The sequence below is a fragment of the Mastomys coucha genome, unplaced genomic scaffold, assembly GCF_008632895.1.
Source record: "Mastomys coucha isolate ucsf_1 unplaced genomic scaffold, UCSF_Mcou_1 pScaffold22, whole genome shotgun sequence".
Lineage (NCBI taxonomy): Eukaryota > Metazoa > Chordata > Mammalia > Rodentia > Muridae > Mastomys > Mastomys coucha.
The window spans coordinates 137,909,410-137,927,744 of NW_022196905.1; the positions used below are offsets into that span (position 1 = coordinate 137,909,410).

Below are 18,335 nucleotides of genomic sequence, written 5' to 3' on the forward strand. Positions count from 1 at the left end.
TTTTGTTTTTTTGCATTTTTTCGAGACAGGGTTTCCCTGTGTACCCTTGGCTGTCCTGGAACTCACTCTGCAGACCAGGCTGGCCTCGAACTCAGAAATCCGCTTGCCTCTGCCTCCCAAGTGCTGAGATTAAAGGCGTGCACCACCACCGCCTGACCTTTACTGTTGTATTTTAAAGATTTATTTTTATATGGATATAGATGTGCATGCAAATAGTCAGATGCCCTCAAAGTTCAGAAGGCATCGGATCTCCTGGAACCACTTACAGGTGATTTTGAGCCACTTAGTATGCGTACGGGAAACTGAACTGAGGGCCCACTGGAGGAGCAGCCAGCCTTGAGTTCAACGTTTTTCCTGCCTCATTCTCTTGAGTGCAGCTGGACTATGAATAGGCTAGCGCCACCACGCCTCTTTTCCTATGTTGTTATTCTCAACCTCACCATTAGAAGGCGCCAGATGCAACACAGTTCTCCAACGCACGCGCACTTCACTTGCCAGGAAAGCCTCCTGAGGGGCGGGGCGGGAGGTGGAGTCTGCTGCCTGCGCAGGCGCGGGCCGGCTTTGTGACGTCAGGCCGCGCGGCCCGGCCGGGAATCCAGGTGGTAGCTCGCGGAGGCGCCTCGGGAGAGTGACGCGCAGACTCAGCTCCCCCGCGGCCCGCCCTCCTGCCGGCCTCGCCGCGGTCTCCCTCGCTCCCTGAGATCGCTGAGCGCTGAGCAGCGGCCCGGGGGAGGAGGCCCTGGGCGACGGGGCGCGGAGAGGGAGGGCGGGCGGGCAGTGGGAGCGCCGCGGATCTCTATATGGCGACGGCTCTGTCGGGTCTGGCTGTCCGGCTGTCGCGCTCGGCCGCCGCCCGCTCCTATGGGGTCTTCTGCAAGGGGCTGACTCGCACGCTGCTCATCTTCTTTGACTTGGCTTGGCGGCTGCGCATCAACTTTCCCTACCTCTACATCGTGGCTTCCATGATGCTCAACGTGCGCCTGCAGGTAGGTGAGCCGCGCCCTCAGCATCCCTGCCCACCTGGCTCGGCGGGATGCAGGTGCTTGGGGGGCTCATGCTATCAGCCTGAGGCTGAGTGTGTACCATACATCGCGTATTCTCCCCCTGGGACTCCCACTCTGCGTAGAGGATGCTTCAGAGGGTAGGTCCCACATCTGGGGGTGGGGTCTAAGAAAAGATGACAGGAAGGTCCCTTAGGACGCTTTGTCCTTAAAAAAGACAAATTGTTGGCGATCCCGTAGCTGCGAGTTCCTTGGTGAATTCTGGTTCCCCAAACTTTGTGACGGTTTATTATATTATCCTTGTACCTTAGGTTGAAAGTTAATGGTGTCTTGACCAGTGTTTCCGAGTTATTCTGGCCAGGAGTTAGAAATGGCGATGAGGATGAAGATGAGAGAAAGAGGGAAAACAGATTCAGAGGCCTGAAACAGTTTAGACGTGGACTAACAGCATGTCCGCATCAGCATTCTGGAGGCCGCATTTGCTGGAAATGACTGACATTTCTCCATCTCTTTAATTACAGAATGCTTTTTTTTTTTTTCTAGCGGAGAGGTCTTAATGATCTGAGTGTTGTTCTGTCTCAAAAATGTAAGAAAGGCTGGATAGTGAACTCCCTTGGGTTCTGTTTACACACCTTGGAGTGGCATAGGCAGTGTTGGAAGGAAGGACTCGGCTCCACCCCTGGGAAGCGTGTAATCTGACAGGTTTTTGTTTTTGTTTTTGTTTTTTTGTGGTTCTGGAAATGAACTCGGTGGGTGCTTTGCATTTGCTATAGGCAAGGAATCAGCACAACCTCTGGCTTACTGTGCATATGTCGTTCCCTGGTGTGCAGAGGAGCCAGTTCAGTGTAGTTTTTCTTGCAGTTGGGTCAAGTCAGAATGTAATGGACTTGGTACGTGTAAATGGTCCCTAACACGGGTGGTTACAGACCACGTGAAATCTGAAGCCAACCATGTTGATCAAAATTGGTTAAAAGGAGTTAAGAAAAACCAATTTTAAGGTCCAAGTCAGAATCTCTTTACTTTTTTTTGAGAGGGGGTTCCTATGTGTGTACCACCCTGGTTATGAGGTGCTGCTGGGATCAACCCAGGACTTTGTGAACGCTAGGCAAGCATGGACAGGACTTGTGGCGTCTTAAGTGGTACCAGGCCATGGGGGCAGAAACATCAAACCTTTACAGCAGGTACCACAAGTGAGTAAAGAATGCTGGGTGTGGGAACTGAGATAAACCAGAAAGCCTGTGTTCCTGCCAAATTACCAACCTGTAGAAACATGGCTCCGGTGTGTCTGCTGGATCTGGTAACCTCCTCTGAGAGAAATCAGACTTCCTGATTTTTAAACATCAAGTTAGCTCAAAGTTTTCAAAAAGAAAAAAAAAAATCTTTGGGGAATAAAACAAAAGTGTTGGAATCTGGTGTCCAGAGTTACATTTGATTTGTACTTAGTTAAAAAATTTGCATGAAAGACTACAAGAGCTTACTCACTACAAAATGTTATATCTTGGATTGCTGTGTTTTGTAACATTAAAAACAAACAAACAGACAAAAAACAGGCTAGGGATGTAGCTCAGGAGGAGAATCTGCCTAGTATGCACTGTCCTGGGTTTAGTCTCCAGTATTGCATAAACTAGGTGTGGTGATCATGTCTATAATCCTAGCATTTGGAGGGTGGAGGGAAGAGAATCAGGCCCAGGGTCACCTATGGCTGTGTCTTGAGACCCTGTCTAAGTAGACAAAACCCCCAAAATGTCCTTATGTATTCATTTCTCTTGTACCCTTCTTGAGTCCGGGCTATTCCAATTGCTAGCCTGGGATTTTCTATATTCTCTGAGTTCTACTGGTCAATTAGGGGTGTCGTGTGTGTGTGTGTGTGTGTGTGTGTGTGTGTGTGTGTGTGTGTAATGTGTATGTATATATACTATGTGTATGTATGGATCTATGTGTGATTATCTGCAGGTGGAGGAGGTGGAAGAGGAATAGGAGGAGGAGGAGGAGGAGGAGGAGGAGGAGGAGGAGGAGGAGGAGGAGGAGGAGGAGGAGGAGGCGGCCAAGAAGAGGTCACTGGATCCACTGGAGCAGGAGTTGCAGGCAGTTGTGAACTGCTTGAGTCCAGGTCTCTGCAAGAACAGCAAGCACCCTTAACAGCTGAGCCATCTCTCTGACTCCCTAGAGAAGTCTTCTGAACACATTTGTCATGTCCTGGCATCCTTAAGCATGACTACAGCAGGTCCATGCTTATCCTTCTCATGTGTGGATATGACTTCCACTCACCCCTCACCCAGCTTGCACCAAGATGGCTGAGTAGGCTTTGTCAGGGACTCCTCCTCTTTACAGAGTTTACGTTCATTCATTCTCTTCCTGCTCCTGGATATGGCGAGTGTCTTCCTTGGCAGGGACAGTCTCCCTGTTTAGTTCTTTCAGAGGGAACTTTTGTATTTGTCCACGGGCTTTCTTCACTGCGGGAGTGGTGAAGCCTCATGGTTTGATAAGCAATAAACGGGCAGATTCCATTCCCGGTGCTTTCCTAATTGCTCATCTGTTTGTAGGACAATGAGATCATCTCTGGAAAGGTGATTCAAATCCATATTTCATAACGGGAAGTGTGCACTGTGCTGAAGGAAGGCAAATGCATCTGGGAGGAGAGAAACATCTATAATAAGAGTGGCGTGAGCTATGAGTTAGTGCAGGCCCATCGATAGCAAGGGCAGCTGGGTGGGTTCCAGATCAAGTTATGATTCAAGTGTAGGCCGTTTTAGAGAGTTTGGGAGCCAGACATGGGTTCTCTTAATTCAGGATCAAGTGGGCCCAGGTAGAGGGGAAGATAGTCTCACCAAGTGCTTTGGGAAAGTATTGGCTTTTCTGTTGAGACAAGGTCTCACTATACAACTCTGGCTAGCTTGGAACTCTGTAAAATTCCTTATGTAGACCAGGCTGACCTTAAACTCAAAGAGACCTGCTTGCCTTTTCCTCATGCCACTATTAAAGACACGAACCACTGCCTAGCCAGAGAAGGGTTTTGTAAGATCCCTGTAAGGGTTTTAGGCTTGATCCTGAACCTGGTCGAATGCAGCCTGGTCAAATGGGGGAGGGAGAGAGGGTTCTGGGTTACAGTGCTATACTTGAAATCTTCACATCTGATGCCCTTCGTTCCCCTGAAGGCTTTAGGACTTTTGTTCATTTGTGAACAATCTCTAACTGAACTCAAGGGTTTTGTTGTTCTGATTTTTGGGGAAAGGGAAGTGTAAGTAGTCTGACTAAAGGGGACAGACACTCCAGTAGCTCGCAGCCTTTTTCCCTCCAGCGTATTGTTCCCTTCCTCTGTTACAGGGGAACTGGAATGAGTTTAAAGGGTTGGGCCCTACGGGACTTGATTACCTGAGTGTTTAAATCTCCTGATTTAAACACTGAGGTTCCCCTTACCCCCGTGGCAGTGCTGGGCATGGATTCCAAGGCACTGTGCACACTAAAGATTAAGTCCACCACAGAGCTACATCCCTACTACCCAGCAGTGAGGCATTTAGCAGATGAGCTCTTTAGTCTGAAAGGTGACTGAGCAAGAGAATAGATGCAGAAGGGATTTGTAGACTCAGAAGGGTTGTAATGTACTGAGACTGGAGAGTCGGCTTAGCAGTTAAGAGCACTTGCTGTTCTTGCAGAGGATCTGGGTTCCTTTCCCAACACCCACAAGATGGCTCACAACCATCTGTAGCTCCAGTTCCATCTCTCTAGGCACCAGGCAGGCTTGTGATACGAAAGCCTGCAAAATAGTCATGCTCATAAACCAAAACAAATCTTCAACAAAGCACTATTTTAATTTTTGTGTATGAATGTATTGTCTGCATATATGTGTGCCACACTTGTCCTTACTGCCTGTGGAGGCCAGAAGAGAGCATCAGATCCCTTAGGGTTACAGACAGTTGTGAACTGCCATGTGGGTGCTGGGAATCGAACCCTGGTCCTCTAGAACAGCCGGTGCTCCTATCTGCTGAGTCATCTCTCCAGCCCACAAACAAATAAGTCTTTAAAAATAAAGCTGTTTGTGGCCAGCGAGATGGTTAAAGGTGCTTGACAACCTGAGTTGGAGCCCTGAGACCCACAAGATCAAAGGAAAGACCCTCTCTTGAGTATTATCTGTGACTACTGGAGTAACTGCATACATATACTCTATACACAGATAAACACATGTAGCAAAAATGTTTCTAAAAGTATTGTTTGCAGACAAATCATGGTGTGTGTGTGTGTGTGTGTGTTTAAGTTCTTCACTGAGCTGCCTCCTCACCAGTCTGTGGTCAGTGTGGACAACATAGTGACAAGACCCCGTCTCAAGATAGAAAAGGGGTTGGAAGGGGGAGACTGGCCCCTGTTGGAGGGGGCTGGAGTTTAGTGGCTCCCAGGCTGCTATAATTCTTGCTCCAAGGAATCTGTCAAGTTCTTCTGACCTCCAAGGGCACTGTACTGAACATACCCTCCCCCCCCAATTTAAAATAACATAAAATGTTAAAAAATTAAAGCCAGGCCATCTTTAATCACAACACTCACACTCAGGAGGCAAAGGCAGGCAATCTCTGCAAGTTCAAGGCCACCCTGGTCTATGTAGTGAGTTCTAGACCGGCCAAGGCTATACAGTTTTTCTGTCTCAAACAAAAAAGAAAGAAAAGGAAGAAAGTGCTGCTGCTTTTAAAATTCACCTTACATCTTAATCACAGCCCTTCCCTCCTCTCTTCCCAGTCCCACCCCCCCCTCTCCTCCCAGTCCCCAACTGCCCCCTCTGGAGCCCCGCCCCCATGGGTACCACCCCACCCTGGGGCATCTAGTCCCAGCAGGTCTAGGCATAGCCTTTCCCACTGAGGCCTGCTTTTAAGCAAGTCTCAATCATCTGAAGTTATTAGCACTCCACTTTTTCATACAGCATGGGAATTTCATACAGATATAAAAAGTGAGACTCTTACCAATCACTACAGATAATAAAAACTATCTGGGTGGGCCATAGTAGCACACACCTGAAGGTAGAAGCTGGAGGATCTGGATTCCAAAGCCAGCCTGGACTATATGAGACCTTGCCCCTCCCCAACAAGCAAAAAAGAAAAGTCAGGTGTTGATGGTACACACCTTTGGCTGGTAGATCTCTGCGTTTGAGGCCAGCCTGGTCTACAGAGTGAATTTCAGGATAGCCAGGGCTACACAGAGAAACCCTGTCTTGAAAAAAAAAACAAACCAACAAACATAACCAGGATCATGAATACCTTCTGGACAAGCCACACCTACAGTCTTTTACTTCTATGGCACATGAGAAACATGGCTCAAGTGTCTCAGCCCTAGGTCACCCAAAGAGAAGGCCTGTAAAGAACAGAGAAAAGACCGAAAACACTGATGGAAACCATCAGACCAAGAGACCTTGTTTCACCTGCAGCGGCTTTCTCCCTCACTGCCCTGTGCTCTGCAAGGCGTTGTTGAACCTGTCTTTGCTTTCTATGCTCTTAACTGTTTTTCCTCTTCCTCTTCCTCCTCCTCCTCCCCGCTTCCTCTCTTTCCTCTCTCTCTCTAATGTTTTGAGACAGGTTTCTCCCCAGACTGTCCAGGAACTGGCTCTGCAGTCCAGGCTGGCCTTGAACTCGAGATCTGCCTGCTTCTCTGCCCCAGATTAAAAAAGCATGTGCCACCTCCCACCCAGCTGGGGGCTGAACCCATTCTCCCACTGAGCTATATCCCTGGTTTCTGGCCCCGCTTTCTATGATATCTTTGTGTGTGAGCACATGGGATGTCACAATGCCTATGTGGCGGTCAGGGCACTACCTGCAGGAGTTTCTTGTCTCCGAAGGTGTGGGTCCTGGGGCTCACTCTAGGGATCAAGCAGCAGGCACGTTTCCCCACTGAGCTGGCTCACAGGCCAAGCGGCTCTTTCTCCTCTCTGAACCTGCTTAACTCTGTAGCTTTGTGGGTTTTGTGCCTCCTCACCACTTGGACATCTTTTTTTTTCCCCCTTGTACTTAATAAGTTTTTGCTTTACCAGGCATTGTGCTACAGGCCTGGAATCCCAGAGATGCTAAGGGAGGAAACATTTATGAGCAAGCTTATCCTGCAAACTAGGTGCAGTGGTACAAGCTTTTGACTCTAGCACGTAGGGGCTGGAGGCAGGAGGATGGGGAGCTCAGAGTCATCCTCATGTAGAGTGAGTTTGAGTCCCATGAAACCCCATCTCAAAAGACAAACGTATCATAGCAGTTAACTGTAGAATTCAGGGACATTAAAACCTTTCCATATTGGACAGTTGTCACCACCTGTTCTCAGAGCTCCTCTGTCACATGGAAACCTTTTGAGTCTTCTAAGGAGGAAGGGAAGTTGGCTGGCATTCTGAATAAGACAGAGAGGACCTCATTGATAAGGGGATGCTTGAGCAAAACCTTGGCAGAGGTGAGGTCTGTGACCACATTGATGCCTGGGCTAGAGGAGTGCAGAATGTGGACAGGGCGAGCTGTCACCAGGACCCACACCTGGGGTAAGCCCGGGACAGCAGGAAGCTGGAAGCTGGGGTAGTGAGCCGGGAAGAAAGCGGTAGATTCATGCAGAGAGCATTGGAACAGCTTCTTTTTGGTCTTCTTGGTATTTTAGTTGTGTGTGTAGATTAGAGGATAGTTTGTCTGAATCAGTTCTCTCTTTCTATGACATTGTTCTTAGGGATCAAATTTGGGTTATCAGGCTTGGCTTGATATCAGGAAACGTTCCTTGCCTCACTTGGTGAGCCATCCTGCTTGGTCCAGCACCTACATTCTTCTTTATTTTTTTAAATGTGTGTGTGTGTGTGTGTGTGTGTGTTGATGCAAGTGTATCTGGAAGCCAGAAAATGGGTCGGCTCCTCTGGAGCTGGAGTTACAGGTGTTAGTGACCTACCTGGTGTGGGTGCTGGGAACGGAACTTGGGTCCTTTCCAGGGGCAGCAAACACTCTCAGCCTCTGAGCCGTCTCCCCGGCCTCTTTCCTGTATTCTGGACTTAGTAGTTTTGAGACAGTCTCACCAGGCTGACCTAGAACTCATTTTGTAGCTTAGACTACTGGAACTGAGTCCTTCTGCCTCTTCTTTCTGAACACTGGGGTTATAGGCGTGTACCACTATGGCAGGCTCCTTTGACTTGTTTCTGAAAGAGTTCTAGAAATAATTGTGTGTGCTTTGGGCAGATGGTACAGCATATGAATCTGGGACTGTGGAATAGGTAAGAGGCAACACAGATTGTCCTTTGACCTTGACACATGTACTCACATCTGTATCCATCACACACATAACAACAACTGTCTTAAAGCATATGAGTCACTCTAGTTATACTAATGTTAAAAGCTAGTTATCATATATAAGGCGATATGAACAAATGAGCTTAAACGTGCTTACTTTCCTTCTGGGGCTGCCCTGTGTGTCCTGGACCCTGGGCTCCAGCCCCGGCGCGCCTGTACCTGGGGAGAGAAGAACTAGTTTCTTCACCCGATAGTTTTGTAAGATGCAATAAATTCCAGTAAACATGAACTCGTTCTATATGCAAAAAGAATGAATGTAGAGAAGCTAAAGATGTAGGTCAGTGGTCAGATGTTAGCTTAGCATGAATGATGAGGTCCGAGGTCCATCTCTAACATGTTCAAGAACTGAAGAAAGCATTTATTGGTAAATTAATTTGGTAATCTAAATACAGAAAGATTTTTTACAATTAAAAATAACTAAAACAAAAAACCAAGCATCCCAGTTCAGTTATTAATGCTGGAGTAGAGATTTATCAGAGAAGTTAAACAGGTGGCCAGCGTGTCCTTGAGATCCTGGAGTGGAGGAGAAAGCACATCACATCGCTCAGGAGCAGCGGGAGGCCACGTCACACCTGTTGGGATGGCTGTTGTCGGGGCAGGGGGTGGGAGGAGTGATTGCAAAAGCAGATGTTGCTGTGGGTGTCCTCAGTCCTTCCATGCTGCTGGGTGGGAGTCTGGTGGTTCTTCGCACAGTTGAGCATGGACTTAACGCACAGTCTAATAAGTCTACCTGAGAGGTTTGAAAATGGTTTAAAGTCTGGTACTCCAGTTTTAATAAACATTGGCCCAAAGACAGAAGCAGCAAGTCTGTGGACAGGTGGGTAGATGAATATGGGCGCTGGAAGAGACTTTGCCTAGCACGCCCTGAGCCCTAGGCTTCATCCCTAGGACATCGTGCAACTGAGGCAAGGTATTCTAGGCCCAGTTTACAAGAGGTGGAAGCAGGAGGATCAGGTTCAAGGTCATCTTCAGCTAGATAGCCATTTGAGGTCAGCCTGACTATTTGAGACCTTGTCTCTAAGATAGATAGATGATAGATAGATAGATAGATAGATAGATAGATAGATAGATAGATAGATAGAGAGGTAGATAGAGAGGTAGATAGGTAGATAGGTAGAGCGACAGACAGACACAGGAAAGGAAAGGAAAGGAAAGGAAAGGAAAGGAAAGGAAAGGAAAGGAAAGGAAAGGAAAGGAAAGGAAAGGGAAAGGAGAAAGAAGGAAAGGAAGGTAGGTTAAAGAAACAGTTCTAGGGAGCCCCTCAGACCTTTCCCTCCTCTCCTAGTGTGAGCATGCTACGTGGACAGCCCCAGTTTCTTCCACCAATGTGCTTTTCCACTGCTGGTTCCCACTTTGAATCTATTAATAGCTGCCATTTCTCCAGATAATCTCCAGTTGGCTGCTGGACCTTTAGGTTGTTGTCACTGTCTCACTGAGTAATGTTGCTATGGGTATTTGTGTGCACATTTGTGTGTGTGTGTGTCTCGCGCACACAAGTGTGGATGCGTGTGTGTGTGTGTGTGTGTGTGTGTGTGTGTGTGTGTCTCGCGCACACGAGTGTGGATGCTTGTACCCAAGTGCACATTGAGATGTCATCTCACTGAACTGGAAGACTGCTGTTTCAGCTACACCCCTGGCCAGCAGCCGCTGGGGACTTTGTCTCCATCCTGGAGATGCTGGGGCTACAGGCGCTGCCGTGGTCACACCTACTATTTTTGAGTGTGTGTTTAAGTGTGGAGGATTTGAACTCAGGTTCTTGTGCTAGCCCAGGAAGGCCATCTTCCCAGCCTGACCCAGTTTCCCAACCCCTGCTCGCTACCCCAACCCTCACTTTTTATCCAGGCTGAACTAGAACTTCATGTATCTTCTCCACAGAACTTGAACCCAAAAGGGTCCTCTTGCCTCACGCCTTGAGGCACCAGCCACCCATACCTTAGGGCTACACAAGACCCTGCTTAACTCTCCTCTCAAAGTACATATGGAGGGGCACATGCACAGAGATTTTAAAGACTCTTGCAAGAGTAAACAGTTTCTTAGTGTCTCATATGTTTGGCTTTGCCTGTAGGTCATGCTTATGTTTGTTTACTTCTCAGGAAAAGGTGTTTGAGACATTCGTTGTGTAGTCCAGGATGGCCTGTTTGGGACAGGGGCTCCTTGTGTAGTCCAGGCTGACCTGTTTAAGACAGATATTCATTGTGTAGTCCAGGCTGGCCTGTTTGAGACAGGAGCTCCTTGTGTAGTCCAGGCAGGCCTGTTTGAGACAGATGCTCATTGTGTAGTCCAGGCTGGCCTGTTTGAGACAGGGGCTCCTTGTGTAGTCCAGGCAGGCCTGTTTGAGACAGATGCTCATTGTGTAGTCCAGGCTGGCCTGTTTGAGACAGGGGCTCCTTGTGTAGTCCGGGCAGGCCTGTTTGAGACAGATGCTCATTGTGTAGTCCAGGCTGGCCTTGAGCTAAATTTTTTTTTCCCCTCATCCTTCCAAGTGCTGGGATTCCAGGTCTGTACTACCATGCACACCCTGAAAATTGTTAGTTTTTAAAGATTTATTTCTATTCTTTGTGTAAGTGTGAGTGCCCACACATATGTCTGTGCCCCAGATTGCATGTCTGGTGCCCTCAAAGGCCAGAACAGAGTGTCAGGTTCCCTGAACTGGAGTTACAGGTGCTTGAAATCAGCCATGTGGTGCTGAGTTCTAACACCAGTCCTCTGCAAGAGCAGCCACTGCTCTTAACTGGTGAATCCTCTCTCCACACCCGAGTTGTGGTTTTGTTTGTTTGTTTGTTTTTTGTTTTTTGTTTTTTAGTCAGAGTTTAATAATCTTTTTTTAATGTTTGGTGTCTGCTGTCACTAGAAAGTCCTTCCCAACTCCAAGAGCATGAGGATATATATTCACATATATTCTGGTGCCTACTTGACATGTTTTTGTTATAGTCTTTTTTTTAAAAAAAAAGATTTATTTATTTATTATATGTAAGTACACTGTAGCTGTCTTCAGACACATCAGAATCAGATCTCATTACGGGTGGTTGTGAGTCACCATGTGGTTGTTGGGATTTGAACTTCAGACCTTTGGAAGAGCAATCAGTGCTCTTAACCGCTGAGCCATCTCTCCAGCCCCTCTTGTTTTTTTTTTTTGTTTTTGTTGTTGTTGTTGTTGTTGTTGTTGTTGTTTTCCGAGACAGGGTTTCTCTGTAGCTCTGGCTGTCCTGGAACTCACTCTATAGACCAGGTTGGCCTCGAACTCAGAAATCCGCCTGCCTCTGCCTCCCAAGTGCTGGGATTAAAGGCGTGCGCCACCACTGCCCGGCTGTTATAGAGTCTTAACATGTAGTCTGTGCTGGTCTCAAACTGGAGGGCTTCTTTGCCGTGTCCTCCTCCATACCTGGATTACAGTCATGTAGCACTTCATTTGGCTCATTTCAACTTGGGATGTGGTGTGTGTGTGTGTATGTTGTTGTTGTTGGGATGTGGTGTGTGTGTGTATGTTTTGTTGTTGCTGCTGCTACTGCTGTTGAAATCAATCAAAGACTTAACCAGGTACGGTAATGCACACCAGCACTTGGAAAGCAAAGGCAGGTAGATTTTATTGAATTAGTTCAAGGGTAGCCTTGTCTACAGAGTGAACTCTAGGCTGCCAGGGCTACATGGTGAGACTCTGGTCTCAAAAACAAAACAAAACAACCAAGTCAGCTAAGAGCCTTTTGCATGCCCGGGTACTCACTCTACCATCAGGCTGTAGCTTCTGTCCCTCCATATTTATTTTGAGGGGAGGGTTAAAGACTGGGTCTTGGGTAGCCCTAAGGTGGCCCCAGAGTTACTGAATAGCTGAGGATGATCTTAAATTCATGATCCTCTTGTCTCTGTTCTCCCTGAGTACTGAGTACAGCCATGCACAACCATACTAGGTTCACTTTTTTTTTGGAGGCAGTACATGTGGAGGCCGAGGGCAACCTCCAGGGTCTCTCCTTTGGTGCTACCCTCTTGGTACTTAGACAGTTCTCTCTCACTGGCATGAACTACCAAGTAGGCTAGACCGGCTGGCCAGCAAGGCTCACAGATCTGCCTGTCTCTACCTTCTTGGTGCTGGAAATAAAAGCCACCACCTCCCTGTGGATTACAGAACTGGAATTGAGGTCTTTCTAGCCCTTATTTTCATCTTAATTGGAAATTTTTATTTGTGGGTATGTGTGCCCACAGGGTCCAGAAGAAGGTATTGAATCCCTGGGTGCTGGAGATTGAACTCACTGCCCACTGAGATGCACTTGTCTGTCAAGGTTCCTATTCTGCTCTTCACTTTACCCAGCATCCCAGTAGCCTTTCATTTATCCTGAGACACTTGCCAAAACTGATAGAAAAGCTGCCACTGCTGCCGGAGAGCACACTCAGTGCTTTCCCTTACGTGGCCCTCAGCACGACACAAGGATGCCTAGCTCCTCCAGAGCTGGGTGGAGCTTCTCTTTATTAAATGTGCTTTTGAGCAGATATGTAACCGGGAGAAAAGGCGTGGCTGTAGGGCATAGCTGGCGTTGGGAGATCAGGTGTGATGCCGAAGTGCTTGCCTGGTCAGAAGCAACTCGTTGACATGTTCTGTGTGGTGAGTCAGCTTCATTCAGGAGGGTGGCGTTGGCGCCTTTCCTCATCCTCCCTAGTAATGTACCTCCAGCCTGAGCCTCTAGCCAGGGCCCACTTACCCATGCTGCACCCCTGCAGGCAGGTTGTCTATCGTGCCGCCACCGCCACCGAGGCCCACTGCCCTACTCACTGGGAATCCTCCCTGTCCCCATAGGAGCAGCCTTGCTAATTTGCTTTGGAAAGTATTGGGAGCAGGATATTTTTAGGTTACAAAGCAGTGGTAGTCTGGACTGTCAGGTGCCTGAAGCCATTAATAGCTGGGTTAGGGAAGGTGAGGAGACGGGCATCCAGCAGGGCAGCAGCTGCCTAACTGGGTCAGGCCTATTGTCATCTAGCAGGTTGGCTGCCTCACACCAGGAAGGGCTGGGAAGGCTTGGCGCGGATGCCGGCTCCAGATTGCCCTGGGGATCCTGGACAAAGCCGGAAGCCTTTCTTACACTCCTCAGTTACTTTTTGAGCTCGGAGCATCTTTAGCAAGGGTGAAGGGAGTAGGTGTGGAAGAACTGACTCCCAGCACTTGGAAATCAACTCATCTGTCACATTCTGTTGGGCAGGGTGGTTTGCCATAAGTTAACAGTGTTGTTGGGCGGTGGTGGTGCACGCCTTTAATCCCAGCACTTGGGAGGCAAAGGCAGGTTGATTTCCGAGTTTGAGGCCAGCCTGGTCTACAGAGTGAGTTCCACAGCAGCCAGGGCTACACAGAGAAACCCTATCTCAACCACCTACCACGCCAAAACAAACAAACAAACAAAAAACAAAACAGTGTTGATTCTTTTGTAGACCCGACTTGGAGTTGGGAGCTTTATAAGACCTGGGGCCCAAGGAGACTGATAATTTGTATCTTTATGTATACTTTATTCATATATTTATCTGATTAAGTCAGGGTCTCAATGTAGCACAGGCTGACTCAGACTCACTATGCAGCCAAGGATGGCCTTGAACTTATGATCCCCTTTCTCCATCGCTGTGCTATAAGCCCATGTTTGTCTGTAATTCAGGGGACCTATGACAATGGACAGTGCTTCTCACTGTCTGGCTCCTGTTCAGCTCTGTGGCCACACTCCCCAAAGGCCAGTGTTTGGTGATATTTTATGTGTGTGAATGTTTTAATAACCCCCTGTCACAGAATTTTCATTTGATTATCTTTTCCAGGTTCATATTGAGATCCACTGAAGGCCATCCTTGACTGATAGGCATCTTCCCGACTCATTGCATCAGAGGGCGCAAAGTATGAGGGCTGGGAGAGGGACCCTGGGTATTTGCCTGGCCAGTGTAAAGCAGTCACAAGGAGGAGACCTGCACAGACTAGCATGTGGCCTTAAGAAAAGAAGTCAGAAGGGGAAGCCCAGCCCATCAGATGTGCCTTCTTGGACAGACCAACCTATAGCAGATACCCATGGAAAGTCACCAGCCATGGCGGCGGCATCCCCAGAAAGGAAGCATGATCAGAGCAAGGCCAGCCTCCTACTTCACAGTGGCTTCCAAGTGCTTCAGTCTCTGAAGAGATCAATGGGGAGAAGTTCAGCTCCAGCAGCCTCCCTAGGCAAGGCTCTGTCCTCTGCTCCTTCAGAACAACAACTAGCTGGGGTGTCCTGTGGCATCAGGGATGCACTGGGAAGTGACTGGCCGGGAAGAGATCCCAGAGCCACAGACAGCCATGGACAGTACCTCAGAGGAGAGTCCTGGGTGTCAGGATGGCTAGGCCATCCAAAACTGAGGGAAACGGGGTTCCTAAGAGATGAACCCCTAAGTGCTGTCCCCAAGGAGCTAGGCACCAGGCCAGAACTGTCTCACCGATACTCTGAGCTGTGCCAGCTGCCGTACGCTTACACCCATTATGAAGTTCTCCCAGAAGACAAGACGAGATGTGTGTCCCTTGACCATTTAAATCCCGCGCTTTCAGTAGAAGATGAGAAAACTCTCTCAAGTACTTCAGATGGTCTGCAGATAGTTGTGGGGTCACTGGCTCTGCAATCTTCTGGATTAGCAAGTCTGTGATGCCATAGTTAAGGTTCAAGCAGAACAATAAAAACAGCAGATTAATTTTAAAGGTTGTCTTACAGTTTCTTTTGCATTAAGTCTGGCGCACGCTGCAGCTGTTCAGTTCCTGCTCTGATCCCTGCAACCAGACGCACCTTGCTGGTTGATGCAGAGGGACATTTTTGAGCATGTTTTCAAACGTTTTGGAAAGACACTCAGAACTGGGAAACCCCCTCCCCCGGGGAAGTGATTGGTCTCCCCAATATGAGATCAGACAGGAACCATTGAGCACAGAGTTCTAAATCATGGAGACCCATTCTCAAGGGCTAGCATCCAGATGCCGCCTGCCTCAGCTCCCCTCTGGCCATCTGATGGAAGTGGAGGTGTGTAGGCTGTGCCCTCCACTTCTTTTAAGCCTTGCTTCGGTCATGAAGAGTCTTGCCCTTTCTGCACTGTACAGACTCTGTGACCTGCAGCCAGATGTCCTTTCTCACATGCCCCCTTCCTTCTGCCCAAGTTGCAGTTTTTAATGGAGACACTTTGGAGAAGTTGCAATATTAAATTTAGGATAATTTTAAATTACAGAAGAGGTTGAAACTCTTCTGCTGACAGAACCTAGATGGTAAATGAAGCATTTTCCTTTACCCCAGCCCAGGACTTACGATCTCTTACATTAAGAATTTGTTCCCCCCCGAAGTAATTCTCCCTTTGTGGTTTGTTGATAACTTTAATAAAGGTCATTTAAAGAGTGGACATTTTTAAAGCCTCTTACCCAAGACAGTTAAAAAACAGCCAGGGAGGGGTGGGGGGCAGGAACCTGACTGTATATGTCATTTATATTGTGTCCTAAATTACTATGCCATGGGCTATTTTAGTGTTTTGGGAAAATAAAAAAGTCTGTTCTTTAGCATAATAAATGTTTTATTTTGTGTGTGTGCTTACGTTCTCCTCATCTTTTTGTTAATGCCATCTTCCTAAGGTTTCAACATCTTTAGCACTGAGTGAAAGGTTGCTGATGAAGATTAAGAATCAGCTTGAAGAAAAAAACTAACACAAAGATGGATTTGAAGTCTTCCTCCTTCTCCCTCTTCCTCCTCCCTCCTCCTCCCTCCTCTTCCCTCCTCTTCCTCCCTTCCTCCTTCCTCCCTTCTTGAACTCTTGTCCTCTTTTCTCTCTCCAGGTTCTGAAATAGTGCACTATGGCTGGTGATTATAGCACACACCCAGCACTCAGGAGACTGAGGCACAAATTCCAGGCTAGCCTGTGCTTCTGATTCATGAGTTCAAACACAGCCTGGTTTATGAATTGGATTACAAAGCAAGTCTGTCCCAGGAAACAAGAGGCTAGAGACATGGGAACCTGTTTTCTGTGCAAGCTTGATCTGAGTTTGACTCCCAAGACCCACTTAGGACAGCCCAGTGTGGCTGCGATTTTTTACAACCCCAGCACTAGGGAGTGATTTTGTAGGGGGGGGAGGGAGGGAGGGGGAGAAGGAGAGGGAGAGAGTCCATGAAGCTTGTTGATCAGCTGATCTAGCCTAATTGGTAAGCTCCAGAACAACGTGAAAGCCTGTAAAAAAAGAGGTAGATGGCTGTGGAAGAGAGTGGCATCCAAGGCTGATGTGGCCTACATACATCTGTGCATGAGCACCCCGACATGAGCCTCTGTGCAGAGTCCCTGTCAAGCAATCATCTCTGGTTGCATATGGCGGTACACTCTTGTGATTCCCGGCACTTGTAAGGCAGAGAAGCAGAAGCGTTTAGAGATTATTAGGGCTAGCCTGGGCTATATAATGAGACTATCTCAAAATAACAAGAAAACTGGGCATGGTGGCTCACACCTGTAATCCCAACATTCAGAAACAGAACAAAACAAAAAACCAGGCATGTGACCTCAAAGAAGGCCTTTTATATAAACATTTGAGACAGATAGTACAGAAATATGGTGCTTCAGAACTGGCTGACTGGTAAACACCCATAATCTTAGCATTCTTAAAGCAAATTTAATTTTTTATTTTTTTGGTGGTGGTTTCATATATGAGTTTGAGGCCAGCCTGAGCTATGTGACAAGGCTATCTTTTTCTCCCGCTCAGATGAAGTTTCCATAGAACTTATAGCTTTACCTGGCCTTAGACTTGCTGTACGCAGCTATGGATGACCTTCAACTTACCCTTTACTTCCAGAGGGCTGGGACTGCTGGCATGCACCATCACACCTGTTTGATGTGATGCTGAGGATTAGTCATAAGGCGGCCTGCATGCTAGGCAAGAACTCAGTCCGTAGGCTTCTCTGCGACTCCCCACCCCTTACAGTTGCTGCTCTGAAGAAGGACTGAACAACTATTTTAAGTTTAGCAACTATGCCAAGTAGAAAACGTTGGGCTTGTTATTCACATCTGGAAATTGTGATTTCCTTTCTTTAAAACAATTGGAGTGAATGATGAGACCTTGAACCCATCTGGTGGTTCAAAAAGATTAATTTACTCATAAAGAGTAAATTAATGTTCATGTGTAAATTGGGCTGGTAAGAGTGCTCAGTGGGAAAAGACACTCGCCAGCAAGCCCGACCACCTATTCATACGATGGAAGGTGAGAACCAATTCCTGCCAGTTGTCCTCTGACCTCCATGCACAAATAGTACGTGAATAAATAAATACAATGGATGTAGAGAGAATCCCACAGTGTAATTCTGTTAGGTCAGAGCAATCAGCCTATAAATTTGAGTATCCAAGGATTTACACTTAAGTTGTGTAATACATGGCTTGTGCCTATATATAAAATCAAGTCACATAACAATATTGATATGGAAGTATTTTTTTAAAAGATTTATGTATATGAGTGCACTGTAGCTGTACAGACGGCTCTGAGCCATCATGTAGTTGCTGGAAATTGAACTCAGGACCTCTGCTCACTCCAGCCCCGCTCGTTCTGGCCCAAAGATTTATTTATTTATTTATTTATTTATTTTTGGTGTTTCGAGACAAGGTTTCTCTGTGTAGTCTTGGCTGTCCAGGAACTCATTCTGTAGACCAGGCTGGCCTCAAACTCAGAAATCCGTCTGCCTCCCAAGTGCTGGGGTTACAGGCATGTGCCACCACCGCCTGGCTTTATTTATTGTATGTAAGTACACTGTAGCTGTCTTTAGATGCACCAGAAGAGGGCGTCAGATATCATTACAGATGGCTGTGAGCCACCATGTGCTTTCTGGGATTTGAACTCAGGACCTTCAGAAGAGCAGTCAGTGGTCTTACTGAGCCATCTCACCAGCCCTGCAAGTATTTTTTAAAGATTTATTTATCATATGTTTTAGATTATATAATATATATTTATATATAATATCACATATATGCATAATATATAAATATGAGTGTTCTCTCCATGCATACCAGCAGAGAGCATCAGATCCCATTACAGATGGTTGTGAGCCACCATGTGGTTGCTGGG

At 47.3% G+C, this 18,335-nt stretch overlaps 2 protein-coding genes across 2 annotated transcripts; both read left to right on the top strand.

Moving 5' to 3' along the window:
- Positions 1–576: 576 nt before the first annotated feature.
- On the top strand, positions 577–15,824 carry LOC116068717 (small integral membrane protein 10-like protein 2A). Its single transcript, XM_031338640.1, has 2 exons — positions 577–986; positions 14,066–15,824. Exons 1-2 carry the CDS (start codon positions 801–803, stop codon positions 14,084–14,086), a joined length of 207 nt encoding a protein of 68 aa, XP_031194500.1. The 5' UTR covers positions 577–800; the 3' UTR covers positions 14,087–15,824.
- Fam220a (family with sequence similarity 220 member A) lies at positions 14,069–15,801 on the top strand. Its single transcript, XM_031338639.1, has one exon. The coding sequence runs from the start codon at positions 14,144–14,146 to the stop codon at positions 14,909–14,911; it is 768 nt and encodes a 255-aa protein (XP_031194499.1). The 5' UTR covers positions 14,069–14,143; the 3' UTR covers positions 14,912–15,801.
- Positions 15,825–18,335: the final 2,511 nt, after the last annotated feature.

Bases quoted from the DNA above. Each gene is read 5' to 3' on its own strand.
- LOC116068717 (XM_031338640.1), top strand. From the start codon at position 801: ATGGCGACGGCTCTGTCGGGTCTGGCTGTCCGGCTGTCGCGCTCGGCC. The intron at 987-14,065 runs GTAGGTGAGCCG...TATCTTTTCCAG, and splicing joins TGCTCAACGTGCGCCTGCAG to GTTCATATTGAGATCCACTG.
- Fam220a (XM_031338639.1), top strand. From the start codon at position 14,144: ATGAGGGCTGGGAGAGGGACCCTGGGTATTTGCCTGGCCAGTGTAAAG.